We start from the raw sequence: 13,108 nt of genomic DNA, 5'->3' as shown, positions 1-13,108 counted from the left end.
TCAGTTAAAACAATGTGAAATAGTTTCACTACCCACGCCACCTGGAACACCACAGTGTAATGGTGTGTCCGAACGTCGTAACCGTGCTTTATTAGATATGGTGCGATCTATGATGTATCTTACCAATTACCACTATAGTTTTAAGGTTATGCATTAGAGACAGCTACATTCAAGTTAAATAGGGCATCATCTAAATCCGTTGAGATGACACCGTATGAACTATGGTTTGGCAAGAAACCTAAGCTATCGTTTCTTAAAGTTTCAACAAACTTGATTGGAAATAATACATACTGATGTATGCAGTCCAATGAGTGTTGAGGCTCGCGGCGGGTATCGTTATTTTCTGACCTTTACAGATGATTTGAGCAAATATGAGTATATCTACTTGATGAAACACAAGTCTGAAACATTTGAAAAGTTCAAAGAATTTCAGAGTGAAGTGGAGAATCATCGTAACAAAATAAAAGTTTCTACAATATGATCGCAGAAGTAAAATATTTGAGTTACGAGTTTGGCCTTCAGTTAAAACAATGTGAAATAGTTTCACTACCCACGCCACCTGGAACACCACAGTGTAATGGTGTGTCCGAACGTCGTAACCGTGCTTTATTAGATATGGTGCGATCTATGATGTATCTTACCAATTACCACTATAGTTTTAAGGTTATGCATTAGAGACAGCTACATTCAAGTTAAATAGGGCATCATCTAAATCCGTTGAGATGACACCGTATGAACTATGGTTTGGCAAGAAACCTAAGCTATCGTTTCTTAAAGTTTGAGGTTGCAATGTTTATGTGAAAAAGTTTCAACTTGATAAGCTCTAACCCAAATCAGAGAAGTGCGTCTTCATAGGATACCCAAAAAAAATGGGTACACCTTCTATCACAGATCCGAAGGCAATATATTCGTTGCTTTGAATGGATCCTTTCTAGAAAAATGAGTTTTTCTCGAAAGAAGTAAGTGGGAGGAAAGTAGAACTTGATGAGGTAACTGTACCTGCTCCTTTATTGGAAAGTAGTTCATCACAGAAATATGTTCCTGTGACTACTACACCGATTAGTGAGGAAGCTAATGATGATGATCATGTAACTTCAGATCAAGTTACTACCGTACCTCGTACATAAACCAGAGTGAGATCTGCACCAGAGTGGTACGATAATCCTGTTCTGGAGGTCATGTTACTTAACCATGACGAGCCTACGAACTATGAGGAAGCGATGATGAGCCCAGATTCCGCGAAATGGCTTGATGCCATGAAATCTGAGATGAGATCCATGTATGAGAACAAAGTATGGACTTTGATTGACTTGCCCAATGATCGGCGAGACATTGAGATTAAATGGATCTTCAAGAGGAAGACGGACGCTGATAGTAGTGTTACTATCTACAAAGCTAGAATTGTCGCAAAAAGGTTTTCGACAAGTTCAAGGTGTTGACTACGATGAGAGTTTCTCACTCATATCTATGCTTAAGGCTGTCCGAATCATGTTAGCAATTGCCGCATTTTATGAAATCTGGCAAATGGATAAACAAAACTGCATTCCTTAATGGATTTATTAAAGAAGAGTTGTATATGATGCAACCAGAAGGTTTTGTCAATCCTAAAGGTACTAACAAAATATGCAAGCTCCAGCAATCCATCTATGGACTGGTGCAAGCATCTTGGAGTTGGAATATATGCTTTGATAAGTTGATCAAAGCATATAGTTTTATACAGGCTTCATGTATTTACAACAAAGTGAGTGGGAGCACTACAGCATTTCTAATAAGTATATGTGAAAGACATATTGTTATCGGAAATAATGTAGAATTATTCTGCAAAGCATAAAGGAATGTTTGAAAGGAGTTTTTCAAAGAAAGACATCAGTGAAGCTGCTTACATATTAAGCATCAAGATCTATAGAGATAGATCAAAACACTTGATGAGTTTTTTTTCATGAGTACATACCTTGACAAGATTTTGAAGTAGCTCAAAATGGAACAGTCAAAGAAAGAGTTCTTGCCTGTGTTACAAGGTGTGAAATTGAGTAAGACTCAAAGCCCGACCACGGCAGAAGATAGAAAGAGAATGAAAGTCATTCCCTATGCCTCAGCCATAGGTTCTATAAAGTATGCCATGCTGTGTACCAGATCTATTGTATACCCTACACTGTTTTTGGCAAGGAAGTACAATAGTGATCTAGGAGTAGATCACTGGACATTGGTCAAAATTATCCTTAGTGGAATAAGGATATGTTTCTCGATTATGGAGGTGACAAAAGGTTCGTCGTAAAGGGTTATGTCGATGCAAGTTTTGACACTGATCCAGATGACTCTAAGTCTCAATCTGCATACATATTGAAAGTGGGAGCAATTAGCTAGAGTAGCTCCATGCAGAGCATTGTTGACATAGAAATTTGCAAAATACTTACGGATCTGAATGTGGCAAACCCGTTGACTAAACTTCTCTCACAAACAAAACATGATCACACCTCAGTAATCTTTGGGTGTTAATCACATAGCGATGTGAACTAGATTATTGACTCTAGTAAACCCTTTGGGTGTTGGTCACATGTCGATATGAACTATGGGTGTTAATCACATGGTGATGTGAACTATTGATGTTAAATCACATGGCGATGTGAACTAGATTATTGACTCTAGTGCAAGTGGGAGACTGAAGGAAATATGCCCTAGAGGCAATAATAAAGTTATTATTTATTTCCTTATATCATGATAAATGTTTATTATTCATGCTAGAAATTGTATTAACCGGAAACATAATACATGTGTGAATACATAGACAAACAGAGTGTCACTAGTATGCCTCTACTTGACTAGCTCGTTGATCAAAGATGGTTATGTTTCCTAACCATAGACATGAGTTGTCATTTGATTAACGGGATCACATCATTAGGAGAATGATGTGATTGACCTGACCCATTTCGTTAGCTTAGCACTTGATCGTTTAGTTTGTTGTTATTGCTTTCTTCATGACTTATACATGTTCCTATGACTATGAGATTATACAACTCCCGTTTACCGGAGGAACACTTTGTGTGCCACCAAACGTCACAACGTAACTGGGTGATTATAAAGGTGCTCTATAGGTGTCTCCAAAGGTACTTGTTGGGTTGGCGTATTTCGAGATTAGGATTTGTCACTTCGATTGTTGGAGAGGTATCTCTGGGCCCACTCGGTAATGCACATCACTATAAGCCTTGCAAGCATTGCAACTAATAAGTTAGTTGCGGGATGATGTATTACGAAACGAGTAAAGAGATTTGCCAGTAACGAGATTGAACTAGGTATTGAGATACCGACGATCGAATCTCGGGTAAGTAACATACCGATGACAAAGGGAACAACGTATGTTGTTATGCGGTCTGACCGATAAAGATCTTCGTAGAATATGTAGGAGCCAATATGGGCATCCAGGTCCCGCTATTGGTTATTGACCAGAGAGGTGTCTCGGTCATGTCTACATAGTTCTCGAACCCGTAGGGTCCGCACGCTTAACGTTCGTTGACGATATAGTACTATATGAGTTATGTATGTTGATGACCGAATGTTGTTCGGAGTCCGGGATGAGATCACGGACATGGCGAGAAACTCCGAAATGGTCCGGAGATAAAGTTTGATATATGGGATAGTAGTGTTTGATCTCCGGAAGGGTTCCGGAATTCACCGGAAGGGGTTCCGGATGTTTCCCGAAATGTTTGGGCACGAGAACACTTTATCTGGGCCAAAGGGGAAAGCCCACGAGGCTTTCGGAAAGTGCAAAAGAAAGTTTTGCGGAGACCAGAGGCTAGACGCCAGGAACCCTGGCGTCTAGGGGGTAGACGCCGGGAACCCTGGCGTCTAGCCCTGGAGTCCGAGAAGGACTCTTGCCTTTCGAGTGAAACCGACTTTGAGGAGGCTTTTACTCCAAGTTTCGACCCCAGGGCTCAACATATAAATAGAGGGGTAGGGCTAGCACCAAAGAGACATCAAGAAACACCAAGCCGTGTGCCGGCAACCCCGTCCCCTCTAGTTTATCCTCCGTCATAGTTTTCGTAGTGCTTAGGCGAAGCCCTGCGGAGATTGTTCTTCACCAACACCGTCACCACGCCGTCGTGCTGCCGGAACTCATCTACTACTTCGCCCCTCTTGCTGGATCAAGAAGGCGAGGACGTCACCGAGCCGAACGTGTGCAGAACTCGGAGGTGCCATGCTTTCGATACTTGGATCGGTCGGACGTGAAGACGTACGACTACATAAACTGCGTTGATATAACGCTTCCGTGAACGGTCTACGAGGGTACGTAGACAACACTCTCCCCTCTCGTTGCTATGCATCACCATGATCTTGCGTGTGCGTACGAATTTTTTTGAAATTACTACGTTCCCCAACACAAACTACCACTTTACAAATTTGTGCCGAAAACTACCACTTTTTGTCTAATCTTTGACTAAAAACTATCATGTCGGGAAAGTGCCCAATTCGCCTCTCTAAACGCCTTTCTAACAGGATGGGCCCACCTGTCAGTATTAATCTTCTTCTTCCTCTCTCTCTGGCATTTCGTCAAACACTTTGCTGTGTTGCTATACCCCACGTCCATGACGAAAACGAAGCTCGGGCATGAAGTCGAAGCAGTAAGCAGGGGCGCGGCGGCTGTGGTGGTGACTAGCAAGCGGCGGCCATGGGTGCTGGTGGAGGCCGGCGCAGGGCGAGAGGACCAGATGAAGGCTCGGGCTCCTCGAACCATGGGGATGGCCGGCAACAGGCAACTGCGGGAGGCCGAGGGGAGCGGCGAGGTCGGCCGGATCTGGAGCTTGAGGCATCCGGCGGCGACGCTGGAGCAGGGCACTGGCGGGGCGAGGGAGAGGCCGCGCACGGCAGAGACGGCTAGCTCCGGCGAGGGCACCGGTGGTCGGGGATGGGCGAAGCGGCGATGAGGAGGCCGGGGATGCGGAAGACGGCGTGGAGGCACGGCACTGATCGCGGGCGTGGGAGGCGGATCCAGAGCGGGAGGTCGCTGATGAGGAACTGGACGGGGCGGCGCGGGCTGACGAGGTGCTGCGGGGTGACGGTGTGGGAGGACGAGCGGGGCAGAGCGGCGGAGTGCACATGAAGTGTTTGAGGAAATGCCAGAGAGAGAGGAGGAAGAAGATTAATGCTGACAGGTGGGCCCATCCTGTCAAAAATGCGTTTAGAAGAGGCGAATTGGGCACTTTTCCGACATGGTAATTTTTAGTCAAAGATTAAACAAAATATGATAATTTTCGGCATAAATTTGTAGAGTGGTAGTTTGTAGGTACGGTTCCATGAAATGTGGTAGTTTTTTTATTAAATACTCGTCCTCCGTTCACTCACCTAGTCCCCTGTGCCCGGCCGTGCTCTGGGCGAGCACCGGCCGCGCCCTGGTCCTGTCCCATGCACGCCACCGCTTTGTTGATCGGCCATGAGCCAGCCGGTTTAGTTAGCTGCTGGTTTTGACCAAAGTGTTATCAAGGATGAAACATATCCAGTTTAATTAGTTGAGAGACTAAGTTTTGATGTTTTTGGAGTTGAGCGGCGATTTGTAAACTTTCGCAAGAGTTTAATGATGAAAAATATGCTTTTCCCTTCTTTTAAATCCTATAAATTAGGTGAGTTTTTTTGTATGCTTTGTTGAATTTCAACTTACTCGAAGGATTGAAGAACAACAAAATTGGCGCTAATCTTGAGGTTTTAAACAGATATACAAGTATACAACACAATCCGCCAAATATTTGCAAACAAAAAAAATTCATGTTAGTTGCAATCTTTCAAGCATGAAAGCAACTCTTCCAAATTGACATGAATTACATATAAAGGCACGGAGCTAATTAACACATGAAACAGGCTTTCATCCCGCTTTATTATATATAAAGCAGCATCACAAGGTACACGGCCGGAATACAATGTGAATTAACACATACTCGATCCTACAGACTGATAAATCACTCGATCAGTAGTTTACGATGGACCGGTAGGTCTTGTCGGCCTGCCAGCCGGAGGGGATGACGTTGCTGGCGACGAGTTTCTTGCCGGAGCTGGAGGTGAGGCGGATCGATATGGGCGCCCGCAGGGCGGACATGGAGTTGTACTTCCACACCGCGCCCAACAACTCTTGCATCAGCGCCCAGCTGCCGCCGCGCTGCTGAAGCTCCACCGCCGACAGGTCGCCGTCGCCGGACTCGTTGTCGATGAGCACCGCGAGGTAGTTCGGGTTGGAGCCAGCCTTCACTCTGAAGGCGATGTCCAGCCCGCGCCACTTGCACGGAACCCTGCGGCGGAGGAAATCAAAGACATGACAAATGATCGATGGATGCACAGTATCACACACGAACATGCATGGAGGCAGAGCACTGGGCATGGGTGTGTGCGCCAGCTAACTAGCGAGAGCATACCGGTCGTACTGGACCCTAATGTTGCCGGCGTCGCGGAGGTTGTCGGCTTGGCCGGGCTTGGCCATGGCATCGAACGCCTTGCCGCTGAGGTTGAAATGGGCAGCCTCGGCCAGACACGCCTCGCCGCCGGGGCGCTCGTCTGTGACGACCACGGTCACCGGGCGGCCGAAGCAAGCGGCATTGCCGGTGCATTTAACCTGATAGCAAGCACCGCAGCCCTTGCCGTCCTTGAAGATGGAGGGGCCGGCCGCCGTGATCATGGAGGAGAACGGCGGCTTCTCCATGTCGCCCTGGTACCCGCACGCACCACCTGCAACACGCTCTGCACGCGTCAGTACACGTGAATAACTGCTGTACACACGTCCTAGCATGCATGCACCCTTATCATGGAGATCTGCATGCATCGCCATGCGACCATATACCTACCGCCAGTGCCGGCGCCTTGGCGGAGATCATACCACGTTGCGCCGCTTTCGAGCCAACCTGAGACGCTGCGCGAATGGAGGAGGAAAAGGCAGCTGCTGGCTAGAGCCACACAAGCGACGAAGAACGAAGAAGCCATGCACGCAGTGCACAATACTCCTATATGATTGGTCCGCGTAGGTAGAGGAAGAAGAGAATGAATTGGAAATAGATCAGCAGATGTGTGTGCTAGCAAGCGTAGTCTCTCACCATGTATTTATAGGCAGCCAAGAGAGATCGCACCCTGATCGCAATTTTTTTCCACTTTGTTCAAGGCTCATTCGCAGGGGTCAAATTTCTGGAGCGGGCGGAGGCTGATTTGAGTAGGTTCTCCCTTGTGCCGGCTATGTTACAGGCCACACCAACGCCACGGTCTCTTGGTGTGGCTGATGTTGGCTCCACGGAGGACGGAGGTGCAGAGCCCTATATATGTTTTTTTAGAACCATGGCTACACGAAACTAAGTCATGGTGTAGGTACACTCATTCCTCATTACATTCCTTAAGTCAGCCGGAACGTTTGAAATGATCAGGAAATCTCCCGTCGCTCTTGCCTTCGATGCCAGTTCATGTGCTAGCTTATTCTTCTCTCTTGTGACAGCACTGACTTCCGTTCGTGAAAAAACCTGGAGGAGCCCTTTGATATCAGAAATACTGGCACAACAAGCTGCTCTGCACTTCTCCTTTCCATTCAGGTCCCGAGCTAGGACTGCGCAGTCCGTCTCTAAGATCAGGTTCCCGTTGAAATACTTCGCAAATTCCCTTAACCCCAACTCTGCCGCCGTGGCTTCTGCCTCTTCTACAGAACTGCAGTAAGGTAACTTCCTTCCCAGCGATAGGAAAACGTGGCCCTTATGGTCTCTTGCAACTGCCCCGCCCCATGCTTCACCCGAGTCCGCAAGGAAAGCCGTGTCCGTGTTTAACTTGACGCCACCTGGTGTGGGGCCTCTCCATACCCTGGTTTCAGAAGTGGTCGGCATACAGGGTTTGGTTGGGAATAGGCCCCTTCTGCATTTGTCTCCTTCGCTCCAGGGATTTTCTGCTGCCATCTGTATCTCATCATGTATCCGTAATAAGGCTTGCGCCGCACCTAACACCGTATCTTTCCCGTCACCATGAATCGCATTGTTTCTAAGGCTCCAAGCTTGCCACAGAATTAGCATTAGCTTGGTCCTAGTTTCTTCTCCCTGAGATAGTAGCAACAGCTGTAACCAGTCCTCTCTTGTGTATGTGAGGACAGATTCCTTTGGCAGCTGCCAGTAGGATCTCATTTCTTGCCGTAGGGCTGAACTTCTGGTACATGCGATAACGGTGTGGTGCTCATCCTCATTCCCTCTCCCGCAGATCTCACACACACTATCCTCAGCCATCGTTCTCCTGACCGCATTATGTTTTGTCGCGAGCGAGTTTGTGGCAACTCTCCATCCGAAAATCGTGACCTTCTCGGGTATCTTCGCCTTCCAGATTGCGTCCCATATGCTACGATCCCCTGGAGCCCGTGATGAACTAGTTGCTCTGTCTGCGCCATTTGTTTTTAGGGAGTGAGCAAGCTTGTAGGCGCTCCTGACCGTAAATATACATGTTTTCTCATAATGCCAGGCAACGCAATCCTCAACCTCAGTCTGTGGAATTTTCAGCTTGCATATCTCCTCTGCATCAAACGGTTGGAAGATTTGCCTCACTAGTGCAACGTTCCATTCCTTAACTTGTGCGTCAATCAGCTGGTTCACCCATCTTAGTCTGGATCTCCTTATGAACGATGCCACCTTCAGCCCCTCCTCTCTTGGAATCCACTGGTCTCTAGTGATCTGGATGCTTCTACCATTGCCAACTCGCCAAATGAGGCCCTTCTTTAGGAGCTCCAGCCCAAACTCAATACCTCTCCATGCCGGGGATGCATCCGAAGAGAAGACGGTGTCAAGGAGATTCCTGTTAGGGCCTAGTGCACACGCATAAGCCTAAGTTAGTTTTTCTCTCTGAAACCCGGAAAAGCGATGATTACGTGAATAAACTGCGATGGAGACTAGGTCTCCGGCATTGTATTGTGCAACCCGGGATTGGCAAGAGTGCCGGGATTGCACTGTTCTATGATCAGGAAGTTGAAATAAAAGAAATCGTTGTTGGGCCGAGGTATATCGATGTGCTCATTCGTCTAAACCCAACTGCAGTACAGTGGCGAGGTACTTTTGTTTATGGTGAACCAAGATCACATGAAAGGCACCACATGTGGGAGCTGCTTCGAAGAATTAGACACAACTCGTTCGAACCATGGTTCATGATCGGTGATTTCAACGAAACCATGTGGCAAAGTGAACATTTCTCGAAAGCAAAAAGATCTGAAACAAACATGGCTGAATTTCGTAAGGTTCTTGATGAGTGCAACCTGCAGGACTTGGGCTTTAAAGGCACCATATGGACGTATGACAACAAACAGCGGGGAGATAAAAATGTCAGAGCACGGCTAGATAGAGGGGTAGCATCGCCTGAATGGAACAGAACCTTTCCCAGTGCCTCAATTGAACATATATGCTCCTCGAGGTCAGACCATGCTCCCTTGCTGCTGCGTTTCGGGAAGAGGAAAGAATGGAGAAAAGTCACAAAAAGCTTCAGATATGAAACCATGTGGGAACGAGCCGACTCTCTTGAAGATAATATATGGTTGTTTCTCTCCTCGTGTTCGGGACAATTCACTAGTAGTAGGCGAGTCCATCCCCGTGCTTGCGGCTCCGGTGCTACAACTAATGCCCGAGCTTCGGGATATATGTACGAGCCCTGCTTCGCCTCTGTCCTTGGATAGGTTGGAGGTGGACTCATCGGCAACCTTGTGTGAGGGGCATGTTTCGCCTCTTCCATGTGTGCAACTGGAGGTGCCGAAGTCCATTGTGTCGATGGTCCCTGTGGTCGAGGATGTCGTGTTGGTGGTTTCTCGGGTTGACGATGTCGCTGCGGCTGGTTAGTTGGTGCCTGCTCCTAAGAGCCCCTTGGTTGACGACAACTACATCAAGAAGTACAATGAGTTCTACGACTTCCTTGATAAATGGGTGGTTGGTCATCCTGGATCCGACAATACAAGTGGTTGTCTCCTGAAGGAGAAACCCAACATGAAGAAAGCAAAGACAAACAAAAGCAAGAAGGGTGGCGTCATTCGAAAGGCGCCCGTGACTTCATGATGGAGGGTGCTTCGTTTCTATTGTGGGCGGTGTTCTTGTCTGTAGTTTCGTTGTGTTGTACCAGTGTCGAGAGTTGCGGTTGTGGTGCGTTAGGAGGGCCACATGTGTGGTCACGGTGTTTCGTGAGGTGTGAGTAGTACGCACGTGGGTTGTTTGTATTGGTTTTTGCTTCCGAAATTAACTGGACAGCTATGTTCTTATTAATTAATCGATGAGGCAAAACTTTTGCCTCTATTTCAAAAAAAAAAATCTTGATTCCCCTAAACTGGTTCTAAGCAAGTAACCCACGGAATGTATTGTGGTTATTATTTCCTACTGTACTATTATTAATATGATAAAATATGTACAATGATTGTACCAGACGTACTCCCACTTTGTCATATTATAGTCCATGTAAATTTGGGTCAAAGTCAAACTTTTAAACTTGGACCAAAATTATAGGAAAGAATAAACATTAAGAATACCAAATATATACTATATGAAAATATATTTCTTTATGAATCTAGCAGTGCTGATTTGGTATCGTAAATCTTTATAAAATTTACTATTAAGTTGGTCAAAGTTTATAAGTTTTGACTTTGATCAAATTTTATATGCACTACTAGTACACATGCCCGTGCGTTGCACCGGGCGAAAAAAAATAGAACCTGTTTCATGTGCCATTATGCACCATTTTATATTCAATTGTAATAAACGTCAACGATAATGTTAAACGTTAAAATTTTCTTTTTAAAAATAGAAGGTAATGTTAGCATAAAAATTGGAATACTTTTTTAAGAATAGTCATCATTTTTATGAAATTTGAACATTTCTCTGAAAAAGATCAATTTTCGAACAGATGTTTTTCTTGCAAAGAATCCATTTTCAGGGGTAATAATGTTTTTAGGGGTAATAGCATTTTTGTGTATAATATAATTTTGAAAATGTTTTATATATATTTTTCTGCAACTGATTTTTGCACAACCTGATTCATTTGCCAGTGTGCATCATTTTTTATATCCAGTTTTCATAAACATCGATGATAAGGTTAAACATTAAAATTTTCTTTTTTAATAGAAGTTAACATTTGCATAAAATTGAAATACTTTCCAAGGAAGAGTTAACTTTTTATGAATTTTTGAACATTTCTCTGAAAAATGTTTTTTGAACAGATGTTTTTCTTGGACGTTTTATGATCTTTTTGGGCTTGGCAAACACGCACACTCTTAGAAAAAAGATACACTGTCGTTGCGACACAAACTGCACACATTGTCTCTGTTCCCGTTCCCTTCACGATCCCTAGTCGCCGCCGATGCCGCCGATCCCCCACTCTCCTCGTCTCTCCCCTCGAACCCTCTCCTTCCCCTCGCATCGTCTAACAGACACACAACACACAGAGGAGCGAGCGCTCGTTGCCCCGATCCCTCCAGCCCCGCGGCCCTCGGGCGCCACTCCGACCGGAGAGTGCTGTCACGCCAGTGACAAACCCTTCTACGCCGCCTCCTCGTTCCTTCCCGTGCCCCTGTCCTTTCCCTCACGCCTCCTCTGCATTTGTGCGCCGGGCAAGCGCAAGGCCGACGTTGACCTGGGCCGCTCCGGCCAAAAATAGTACTCCCTCCGTTCCGAAATATCTGTCGCTAGTGGTAAATTTACAAAAAAAACTGAAAGTTTTTGGGACTGAACACAACCGGCAGTCCAAAGAATCATCAGTTCTTGTCGTCGCATCGCCCACTCAACTCGCATCCACCATTCCACCCGCACCCCCCGAATTTCTCCGCCATCCCAGCGCCGGCGCGACGCCGCATGCCCCGGCAGAGCGAGCGCTGTTGCCATCGCATATGCCCGTCGAGCGCCGCTTCAGCCTACGCATTCGCCCGCCGCTGCCCCCGACGCATCTGCCTGGCTCCAAAAAAGCTCATTTTTTGGGTCCAAAATGGCTGATCTGGCGGCGGTGCTGGATCCGGTAGCGGCGAAGGCGGCCATCGGGGAGGAGCAGGTCGTCCATGGCGGGCGGTGGCATGGAAGTGGGCGGTGAGGCGGCTCGGTGACCGGACGGCCCTCTTCCTCGCCGTCAGTGGCGGAGCCAGAACTTTTGTGGAGCCTGGGCAAGTTAAGCCTAAGTGTATAGTCTAGAAATCTAAAATCGGGTATTCGGATAAATAACATATAATACAACACCAAACTTCCAAACCACAAGTCCGTATTAATAATGAAGTGAAAACATAAACATAATAGTCTAACAAAATATAGTTCAATAGAGTAAGTAAATTTGAGAATTGACAACAGAGGCAAACTCGCCATGTATCCAACAAAAGTAAAGCTATCCATACCAGTTGTCATTGTGCAATTTCTTACACCATGATTAAAAGCACCTCTGACTTTCATTTTTGTCAAAATAAAATCATATAATCATCCTTGCATAAAGACAAACTCGCCATGTTGCCAAAGTCCCAAAAGACACTACAAGATAAAAAATGGATTTGTAATTGAAATTAATTTAGTTGTGAGATGTGAATATATTAAAAATAGAAAGATTGCAAGAATAGAGATGGTTAGATGGAACATATCAAAATTCCCTTAAGCTTCAACAAATCATTCCCTAAATTTAAGCCCTAAGTATATTTGTTCATTGCAAATGACTTTTCAGATGTAAGGAAATCATCAAACACTTCCGTATCAAAACTCTTTCTTCTGGAGGCCTGTAGTAGTAATGAAGTACTCCCTCCGTTTCTAAATATAAGCCTTTTCAAAGATCTTTTGATACAGACTATATACGGATGTATATAGACGTATTTTAGGGTGTAGATTCACTTATTTTACTCCGTATGTAGTCCATATTGAAATCTCTAAAAATGCTTATATTTAGGAACGGAGAGGGACAAGGGGTAGTAATTAACACTTTAACTAGTAGCATAGAATGGAGAAGCACGCTGCTGCTGCTACTGTGTTGAGGTTGTACACTCAGTTGATGATATATCATCATCACAAAACTAACTAAAAGCTTATCTGGCAAGAGCTATTCAGAATTCAGATGCAGCTTATCTGGCAAGAGCTATTCAGAATTCGGATGCAGCTATTCAGTTGATGATATACGTACACGTGAT

The 13,108-nt window shown here is 45.6% G+C and overlaps 2 protein-coding genes across 2 annotated transcripts in view; both read right to left on the bottom strand.

Annotated features, from left to right (window-relative positions):
• Positions 1 to 13,108, bottom strand: part of LOC125535644 (cytochrome b-c1 complex subunit 10, mitochondrial) — a 72,350-nt gene that overhangs the window by 18,805 nt on the left and 40,437 nt on the right. The gene's annotated exons all lie outside the window — the stretch shown is intronic.
• On the bottom strand, positions 5,954 to 6,957 carry LOC125540532 (putative expansin-B14). The gene is made up of 3 exons (XM_048704150.1): positions 6,822 to 6,957; positions 6,396 to 6,705; positions 5,954 to 6,272 (listed from the first exon to the last, which is right to left on the bottom strand). Exons 1-3 carry the CDS (start codon positions 6,955 to 6,957, stop codon positions 5,954 to 5,956), a joined length of 765 nt encoding a protein of 254 aa, XP_048560107.1.

Source organism: Triticum urartu, chromosome 2, assembly GCF_003073215.2.
Source record: "Triticum urartu cultivar G1812 chromosome 2, Tu2.1, whole genome shotgun sequence".
NCBI lineage: Eukaryota > Viridiplantae > Streptophyta > Magnoliopsida > Poales > Poaceae > Triticum > Triticum urartu.
Note: the sequence above shows the minus strand (reverse complement) of the source record. Positions and strands in the feature narration are given on the sequence as shown.